This window comes from Dipodomys ordii, unplaced genomic scaffold, assembly GCF_000151885.1.
Source record: "Dipodomys ordii isolate 6190 unplaced genomic scaffold, Dord_2.0 Scaffold154, whole genome shotgun sequence".
NCBI lineage: Eukaryota > Metazoa > Chordata > Mammalia > Rodentia > Heteromyidae > Dipodomys > Dipodomys ordii.
In genome coordinates this window covers 124,804-134,161 of record NW_012267370.1, presented here as the reverse complement: position 1 = coordinate 134,161, position 9,358 = coordinate 124,804, and the positions used below count along the sequence as shown (strand labels likewise).

At 48.6% G+C, this 9,358-nt stretch overlaps 2 protein-coding genes across 3 annotated transcripts in view; both read right to left on the bottom strand.

Moving 5' to 3' along the window:
- Ebp (emopamil binding protein (sterol isomerase)) overlaps positions 1-2,630 on the bottom strand; it is a 9,558-nt gene extending 6,928 nt beyond the window's left edge. The window contains exons 1-2 of the mRNA XM_013032349.1: positions 2,575-2,630; positions 1,146-1,306 (exon numbers count right to left, since the gene is read on the bottom strand). Coding sequence (XP_012887803.1) covers positions 1,146-1,306; positions 2,575-2,630 — 217 coding nt within the window. The remainder of the gene's footprint in view (positions 1-1,145; positions 1,307-2,574) is intronic.
- The window catches only part of Porcn (porcupine homolog (Drosophila)), a 15,796-nt gene continuing 8,891 nt past the window's right edge, over positions 2,454-9,358 (bottom strand). The window contains exons 9-13 of one of the 2 annotated variants that reach the window (XM_013032396.1): positions 8,783-8,859; positions 8,627-8,690; positions 8,439-8,524; positions 5,975-6,085; positions 2,454-2,882 (exon numbers count right to left, since the gene is read on the bottom strand). In XM_013032396.1, the coding sequence (XP_012887850.1) occupies positions 2,781-2,882; positions 5,975-6,085; positions 8,439-8,524; positions 8,627-8,690; positions 8,783-8,859 (440 nt within the window). In that variant the 3' untranslated portion in view covers positions 2,454-2,780. The remainder of the gene's footprint in view (positions 2,883-5,974; positions 6,086-8,438; positions 8,525-8,626; positions 8,691-8,782; positions 8,860-9,358) is intronic. The other variant, XM_013032397.1, reaches the window with a different exon arrangement.

The following is a 9,358-nucleotide window of genomic DNA, read 5'->3' as shown; positions in this document are numbered from 1 at the left end:
TTTTTGCTTATGTGGTGCTGAGGAATCAAACCCAGGGCCTCAGGCATGCAAGGCAAGCACTCTACCACTGAGCCACTTTCCCAGCCCTGCTTGTGGTTTTAAAAGCTGGACTAAAGGCCCAGCACGGGAGGCTCATGTCAGTAATCCTAGCTACTCAGGAGGCTAAGAACTGAGGATCATAGTTCAAAACCAGCCTGGGCAGGAAAAGTCTATGAGACTCTTATCTCCAATTAATCACCAAAAGTAGAGTTGAAAAAGCTAAGGGCAGTGCTCTGACCCTCAGTTCAAGCTCCAGCACTTGCACACCCAAAAGTAAATAGATAAAACAGATAGCTAGGGGGAGGGGGAGGGAAAGTGGAAGTAAAACAAGGGAGGGGGTAACAACTTTTGACAACAAATGTACTCACTACCTTACATATGTGACTGTAACCCCTCTGTACATCACCTTGACGATAAAATTATAAAAACGAAACCAAACCCAAAAAACAGCTTGTTCCAGGCCTTGGTCCAGACCTCAGGGGTCACAATCTGATAAGGGACATACAGGCTTAGGCCCAATTCTCACTGGTCACAGTCTAGTGGAGAAGACAAAGAACTGGGCCTGGCCTCAGCCCTGGGGGGTGGTGTGGAGGGGATGGGGGATGGAGTGGGAGTGTGAGGGGTAGGGTAATGGTCTGACGTGGGACACCTGAGAACCACTGAGAGACACTGTCAAGAGAGCCTGTTGCCAGCACTGGGTGCTCAAGGTAGGGTAGGATGGCACAGGAAGCTAGTGGGGACCAGAGCCTAGAAATCTGCCACAGGACAAATGAGATTAAGAAGTCACAGTCCTAAGGCCCAGAATTCCAGAAGCCAAAGCCTCCAGGCAATGGCATACAATGCCGTCAACCTGTCAGAAAGTCTAGGAGAAGTGGGGTCCGACCCCACAGGCTACGCTAACCTGGTAAAGGGGAGCCCAGCACAGAGACTACCAATCTTAGCCCCCCACCCCCACCCTGCCTCAGCATCCCGGCGAAAGGGCGAGCCTTCTGTCGTCCAGACTATGGTCCTGGGAGTCCTGTGTAGGAGCCAGACGGGGGACGGGGCTTGGGGCGGCTGGTGGTGCAGGCCTAAGTGGGGTTGGAGGGGGTGCGCAAAGCACTCACCCGAGCAGCGTGGTAGATGCTTCTTTCCCCTCAGGCTTCCGACTTCAGTTTGACTGGCTGACTGGGTAAAACAGCCCTGGTTTAAGTCCCGCCCCACGGGCTCCCGACCTAATGGAGTGGGCCAATAGGGAAAAACGAAAGCGAAACACAACCAATAGGAGCTTTGGGTTAGTCGCTAGCCTAGTCCTCACGCGTGGTGCGGTTTCGCAGTTGGCTGCAATTAAATCAGGAGGGAGATGGGGCGGGGATTCGCCAAACTTGGTAGATGTTAAAGCTTGAAGCCATTCTGCAGCAGTTCTTGACTTCTATTTTTTCTGTTCCGCGTAGAATAAACAAGGTGTAAGTCTTCCACGTTCACAGCCTAGTCTTCTACCCTGTGCCTTTGTTCTCTGGGCAACTAGTAAGTTCCCAGACCAACTCCCACTCTTAATGTAAGGAAAATAACTGGCTGACCACACCGTGCACGCTACAAAACCTTGTCCCTGGTCCCCGCAGTCTTCAGAAACCCTCAGTCCTAAAGGCACGGTCAGCTTCACCTCCACGGACTTCAAATCATAACCAATCAGGACCCAGATCCCTCAGTCCGACAAGCTAATTGGCATGGAGATCCTCAACCCTGCCAATTCTAAATAGCTAACCAGAATGGCATAATACTAAACTAGTGAAAAAAAAAAAAAAAACAGAAAAGCCGGGCGCTGGTGGCTCACGCCTGTATTCCTAGCTACTCAGGAGGCTGAGATCTGAGGATCGTGGTTCAAAGCCAGCCCGGGCAGGAGAGACCATGAGACTCCTATCTCCAATAAACCACCAGAAAACCGGAAGTGGCGCTGTGGCTCAAGTGGTAAAGCGCTCGCCTTGAGCTGAAGAGCTGAGGGACAGCGCCCAGGCCCAGAGTTGAAGCCCCACGGCCGACCCCCCCCCCAAAAAAAACAAAATAAACTAGTGAGCATCCACAAAGCATTCAGTCAGAATCCAGACAACCACAATCTTCAGTCCTAAGGACCAATAATATCAACCTGTCATCTGTCTTGCGTTCTCTCTGGTCCCAGCAAGATAAGTCATTTGGAATAGTGATCTCAGTTTTCTAGCCAATGAATATCTGTCTTTCCCCCCAGAATCCAGCCCCTTTCAAATCAAATAGGACCAAGACCTTGCCATCCTCGGGCTTATCAGCCAATCAGGAACAATCATAAAAGAGTGAACCAATCACAGTCTGCTCCTTCCTTATAGTTTATAGTTTCCAAACTTTTTCCTACTGCTGTGCTTGCTTCATTGTTCACTCTATTTCCCTCTGAGCAGTGAAGAAAGAGCCTATTGTATATTTCTACTTTTATTTGACAATAACAAACTGTATATAAAAAAGAAGAGGGCAGGCAGGGAGGCCCTGGATCTCCCCATCTCTGCTTCCCCAAGTATCCCCCATTCCTACGCCCCAACAAGGACCACCTTTTCCTGCCTGATGGTGAGGTGGGGATTGACAGGCATGGAGATTGTGTATGTGTGTGTCTGTGTATAGGGGTGGTGGGGGTTGAGGACACAGAGGAGTCAAGGAGTAGTGATAGAGCCTTTCTGCATCCCCCATCAAAGCTGGCACCCTGAAGAGGGATTTTAAGGGGGCTATGAGGGGCATATGCTTCAGCCTATGAGACGGTAGAAGATCCAGCATCCAAAAGTGACCCAGTGACTGGCCCAGCTGAGCTCTGACCACTTGTGGACAGTGTACGCCATGCCGTAGCCCTGTGGAAAAAGAGAGATACAATAGTTCTACTAAGCAAAGACAGTGAGTCTCAGGAAAATCCAGCCCAAGAACATTTCTATTACTCACTGATATCCCTAAGGTATGGAAGGGCCTGAGTACAAATAAAAGCTAACCAGATATAGTCTGTGTTTCCGTGTGTGTGTGGCAGGGGGGGGGAGGGGGAAGGGAGGGGTTGTTGGTACTGGGTTTTGAACTCAAGGCCTGGACACTGTCTCTGTGCTCAAGGCCAGTGCTCTATTACTTGAGTCATAGCTCCACTGCCAGCTTTTGATGGTTAATTGGAGATAAGAATCTCATAGATTTTCCTGCCTGGGCTGGCTGTGAACCATGATCCTCAGATCTTAGCCTTCTGAGTAGCTATGATTACAGGTATGAGCACTGGCACTCAGACATGTTTTTGCTTTAATCCTACCTACTCATGAGACAGAGACCTGGAAGATCATGTTTTGAAGTTAGCTTAGACTGAAAAGTCCAAGAAATTCCATCTCCAAAATAACCAGCAAAAAGCCAGGCTGGAGGCATGGCTCAGTGGTAGAGAGCCAGCCAAGCAATTTGAGGCCCCGATTTCAACACACACACACACACACACACACACACACACACACACACACACACACAATCATTCCAAGGAACTGTGAGTGTAGATTAGTGTGTGTGGGATTATGTTTAGTATGCATGAGGCTCTGGATTTGATCCCCACTCCAAAAAAATTATTTTAAGAAACAGGAGAACTTTCCTATTCTGTAACCTGTAAACTCCTTAATAAATAAAGAACGTTAGAAAAAAATCCTTTTTTTTTGTTGGTCGTGGGGCTTGAACTCTGAGCTTGGGCACTGTCCCTGCTCTCTTCAGCTCAAGGCAAGCACTCTACCGCTTGAGGCATAGTGCCACTTCCGGTTTTCTAGTGGCTTATTGGAGTTAAGAGTCTCACGGACTTTCCTGCCCAGGCTGGCTTTGAACCATGATGCTCAGATCTCAGCCTCCTGAGTAACTAGGATTAGAGGTGTGAGCCACCAGCACCTAGCTACCTTAGAAAAACATTTCAAGACAAAAAAAATTACCAAAGAAGGTGTGTAGTCCATTCAGTAAATACAAATAGATCGTGTGTGGACTGGGAAGGTGGCTCAGTGGTAGAGTGCTTGCCTTGCATGCATGAGGCCCTGGGTTCGATACCCAGCACCACATAAGCAATAAGAAGAGCTGAGGACAGCATCCAGGCCCAGAGTTCAGGCCCCATGACCGGACCCTCCAAAAAGAAAACAAAAACCAAATAGATCGTGTGTGTGTGTGTGTGTGAATACTGGGCTTTTGACTCAGGACATCGAGCTCTCATTTAGCTTTTACATTCAAGGCAGGTTCTTTTTTTGGGGGGGGGCAGTCGTGGGGCTTGAACTCAAGGTCTGGGCACTGTCCATGAGCTCTTTTGCTCAAAGATAGTGCTCTACCGTGCTTGCCTTGCATGCATGAGGTCCTGGGTTCAATTCCTAAGTACCACATAAGCAGAAAAAGCCAGAAGTGGTGCTGTAGCACAAGTGGTAGAGCGCTAGCCTTGAGCTGAAGAGCTGAGGGGCAGCGCCCAGGCCCAGAGTTCAGGCACCATGACCAGCAAAAAAAACAAACAAAATCCCCCACAAAGATAGTGCTCTACCAATTTGAGCCACAGCTCTACTTCCACAAGGCAGGTTCTTTTCCACTTGAGCTTCATTCCTCAACTCTGACTTTTTGCTGGTTAATTGAAGATAAGAATCTCATGGACTTTTCTGTCTGGGATGGCTTTGAACCATAATCCTCGGATTGCAGTCTCCCAAGTAGCTAGGATTACAGGTGTGAGTCACCAGAACCTGGCTACAAGTAGCCTTTACAGGTGGCTTATGACTGTAATCCTAGCTACTGAGGAGGCTGAGATCTGAGGATCATGGTTCAAAGCCAGCCCGGGCAGGTAAGTCCCTGAGACTCTTATCTCCAGTAAACCACCAGAGAACTGGAAGTGACACAGTGGCTCCAGTGGTAGAATGCTTGCCTTGAGCTGAAGAGTTCAGGGACAGTGCCCAGGCCCAGAGTTCAAGCCTCATGACTGACCCCCTCCCCCCCGCCGCCAAAAAAAAAGAACGAAAGAAAAAAGAAAAAAAAGACAGAACATTTATTTCAAGCTAGGTGCTGGTGGCTCATGCCTGTAATCGTAGCTACTCAGGAGGCTGAGATCTGAGGTTCACAGATTGAAGCCACCCCAGGTAGGAAAGTCCATGGGACTCTTATCTATAATTAACCAACAAAATGGACAGAAGTGGAGCTGTGGCTCAAGTGGTAGAGCATTAGCCTTGAGCACAAAAGCTCAGGGACAGTGCCCAAGCCCCAAGTTCAAGCCCCAGTACTGGCACACACATATACATACACAAAAATCCAGAATTGGTGCTGCGGCTCAAGTGGTAGAGTGCTAGTCTTGAGCAAAAGAAGCTCAGGTACAGTGCCCAGACCCCAAGTTCAAGTCCCGGTACTGGCAAAAATAAATAAATGAAATTAAAAAAAACAAAAAAGCTCTACTTAAAAAATAAATCAAACCCAGAATGCACCTAAACTGAATAAAGTTGAATATTGTTTATTAAGCCCCTATGCATACTCCCACACACACCCACACACACCTATTTGAGGCTAGGTACCAGTGGCTCATGCTTGTAATCCTAGCTACTCAGGAGGCAGAGATCTGAGGATGTAGGTTCAAAGCCAGTTCAGACAGACAAACCCAATAGACTCTATTTCCAATTAACCACCTAAAAGGTAGAAAGAAGTAGAGATGTGGCTTAAATGATAAAGTCCCAGCCTTAAGTGAAAAAGCTAAGAAACAGCGACCAGGCCCTACATGCAAGCCCCAGTACCAGCACAAATGTACAAAGCCAACAGTGTGACTCACTGTGAGGAACAATGGAAAAGAAGAAGTTCAAGCCAAGTCACATAACCAGAGATGCTCCTGGCTGCCTCTAGCCTCTGTCTACATTTTTCCATGATCAGGAAGTGCCATTCCTAGTTCACTCCCCCCACCTCCCACCCCCCGCAGTGCAGAACCCCTCCTCACCTGCTCCTCTGTGGCGTCGTCCACATCAACATCAAACAGGGATCCCAGGTAGGACAGGTGGAAGATGGCCAGGGCCCCAAAGAGCAAGTTTAAAGCTCGTACCCACAGGCTCTGTGGAGGGCAGATAGATACACTCCACAGCTGGACCTCCTCACTGCTTCACACCCCCTCCCACCTCCACCTGTGTAGGGAAGCCCAAGGGGCCACATAAGGCACCATGGGTGCCAGGGATCAAAATGCCCAGGGTATCCCAAGGTAGGAAAGAGAAGTTACAGGAAGGCTTTTTAGGGACACACAGAAGCATCCAAGGACAAGGGTGCCTATGTTAACCATGAAGGCATCTGGGTTGGATGAGAGATGAACATTCAGGCAGAGAAACAAAAATAGGCATTTTAGGCTGGAGAGACTATGGTGATGAGCATTGGTGCAGGGTGGGAGACAATTTGAGATGGTCCGTATGGTTTTTGTTTTAATGATAAACAGAATGGATATCAACACAAAAACAATTCCTGCTGGGTGTTGGTGGCTCATTCTTGTAATCCTAGCTGCTCAGGAGGCTGAGATCTGAGGATCGTGGTTCAATGCCAGCCAGAGCAAGAAAGTCTTTGAGACTTTTTTTTTTGGGTCCGGTTGTGGGGCCTGAACTCTGGGCCTGGGCGCTGTCCCTCAGCTCTTCAGCTCAAGGCTAGCGCTCTACCACTTGAGCCACAGCGCCACTTCCGGCTTTTTTCTTTTTGCTTATGTGGTGCTGAGGAATCGAACCCAGGGCCTCATGCATGCAAGGCAAGCGCCCTACCACTGAGCCACCTTCCCAGCCCCTTTGAGACTCTTATGGCTACTGGAAATATGGCTCAAAATGGTAGAGCACTAGGCTAGAACAAAGCCTCAGGGATAGTGCCCAGGCCCTGAATTTAAGCTCCAGGGCTGACAAAAAAAAGCCCCATCGTGGCCTAGAAGACATGCATCTCCCTCACTTTAGCCCTTGCTTATTCAGCTCACTGAGGGTTCCTTAAAGATTGCAGGCTCACTCCCAGCTCATGTCAGGCCTTTACTTTGGCTGTGCCCTTTGCCTGGGATGCCTCTCCCCCTCCCTTCCTTCATGCAAAGAACTCAAAAGTCACTTGATGCTGATGGCGCACATCTGTTATCAATCCTAGCAAACTATTCAGAAGGTTGAGTTCTGAGGATCACAGTCCAAAGGCATCCAGGTTCAGGAAAGTCTAAGAGACTCTTATCTCTAATTAACTAGCAAAAAGCCTGAAGTGCTGCCAGACACTGGTGGCTCATGTCTGTAATCCTAGCTACTCTGGGATCATGGTATGAAACCAGCCTGGACAGGAAATTCCACGAGATTCTTATCTCCACTAACCTAGGAAAAAGCCTGAAGTGGAGCTGTAGTGTTAGCCTTGAGCAAAAGAAACGCAGGGACAGAGCCCAGGCACTGAGTTCAGTCCCTAGGACTGGCAAAGAAAAGCCTGAAGTGGAGCTGTGGCTCAAGTGGTAGAGTGCCAGCCTTGAGCAAAAATGCTAAGGACTCAGACCTTGATGAGCTCAAGCTTCATTACCAGCAGGAAAAAAAAAAGACTGCAGTGTTCGCTTCGGCAACACATATACTAAAATTGGAACGATACAGAGAAGATTAGCATGGCCCCTGCGCACGGATGACACGCAAATTCGTGAAGCGTCCCATATTTTTCAAATGTTTTTTTTTTCTTTCATGCGATTGTTTCTAACACATTTCTTTGTTGCTTTGTATGTCCCTACCCCACAGTATAACCCCTGCTTTCACTGTATTTGATGTCGGTATAATATGTGGAGGGGAAGGGGAAAAACAAATCGTTTAAATAGGGATACAGGTGGACACATTGCAACAATGAAATGTACAAGTCATGTCAAAAACGAACTTTACAACTTTGGCGGGGGGGGGGGGGGGAGAGGATGGGAAGGGATGGGAAAGGGAAACAAAGGAGGAGGCTACAATGCTTGATAAGAAATGTATTCATTATCTTGCCCATGTAATTGTAACCCCTCTGTACAGTATTTTCACAAAAAAAAAAAGACTGCAAAAGTCACTACCACTTGGGGGCTTCCTTTGTGTTTAGGGCCACTCACAACCTGGCAAACTATTATTAGACTTGATTGACTTAGTCACTCCCTTTAATGTGCTTGTCCCGCAGGGCCTGAACTTGGGCCAGTTTTGTCACACCTGTGTCTCCAGCTCCTAGAACCAGCAGAAGCTTAATAAATGTTGGTGAAGGGGTGCAGATGACAGGTATGTATAGAGCAAGTGCTCAATAAATGCTTCTTTGGAAAAAACAGATGCAGAGGAATAGAGGTGAAGTTATGGGGGTAGCTCAGGCACCAGAAGAGAAACCTGGGTCCCCTTGACACAGATACAAGATGAAGACAGAAGTGCCAGTTTTGAGGAGTGCTGAGCATGACACGGCCCAGGCTGAAACCTCACCAAGCGATGCCTGTGTGCACAGTCTGGTGGACACTGCTTCGACAAGACACAGGCACTGAGGATCCGAGCCAAGCGCTTCCGGAGGACTGGGCAGTGCAAGGAGGTAAGGATGGGAGGTTAGCTTCAGGGGACAGTGACTTCAGACTTTAGTCAGCTTTCCAACTGTCTGGGCTGGGCCCTGCACTTACCGTGTTCCACATAAGTGATAAATGCCAGGGACAGCAGTACTGCAGCCAGGTGAAAGCTAAAGCCCTGGGGGCCAAGGGGAGCAATGAGGTGAGTAAGGAGGAAGCCTTGCCATCCCATCTGCCCATCTCCCCCCCATCCCATTTGGTCCTTCTCACATGTAGGAGGGCACTGGCTGCATAGGTGACAAGCACAGCTGAGAAGGTCCCCAGACGAAGGGCATTCTTAAAAACATCTAAAGGAGAGAGATCTGGGTCAAAATTATCTAGAACCAGGCATGAGGGGCTCATGCATATAATCCTAGCTACTCAAGAGGCTGAGATCAGAGAATCACGGTTCAAAGCCAGCCTGGGCAGGAAAGTCCTGAGATTCTTACCTCCAATTAACCAGCAAATTCTGGAAGTGGAGCTGTGGCTCAAGTGAGAGAGTACTAGCTTTGAGTGAAAAAGCTAAGGGCCAGCACTCAGGCCTTGAACTCTAGCCCCAGTACCAGAAAGTGAGCACATGCACGCACACACACGATTGTCTAGAAATGTCCTCTGTTCTTCCCCAGAGCCAGACAGGATGAAGATTGCTGCAGTTCCCCAAAAAAGTCCTTAGGATAGCCTCAAAGTTCACACACTCAAGACTTAGTTCTTGGGCTGGGAAGGTGGCTCAGTGGTAGAGCGCTTGCCTTGCATGCCTGAGGCCCTGGGTTCGATTCCTCAGCACCACATAAGCAAAAAAGAAAAAAG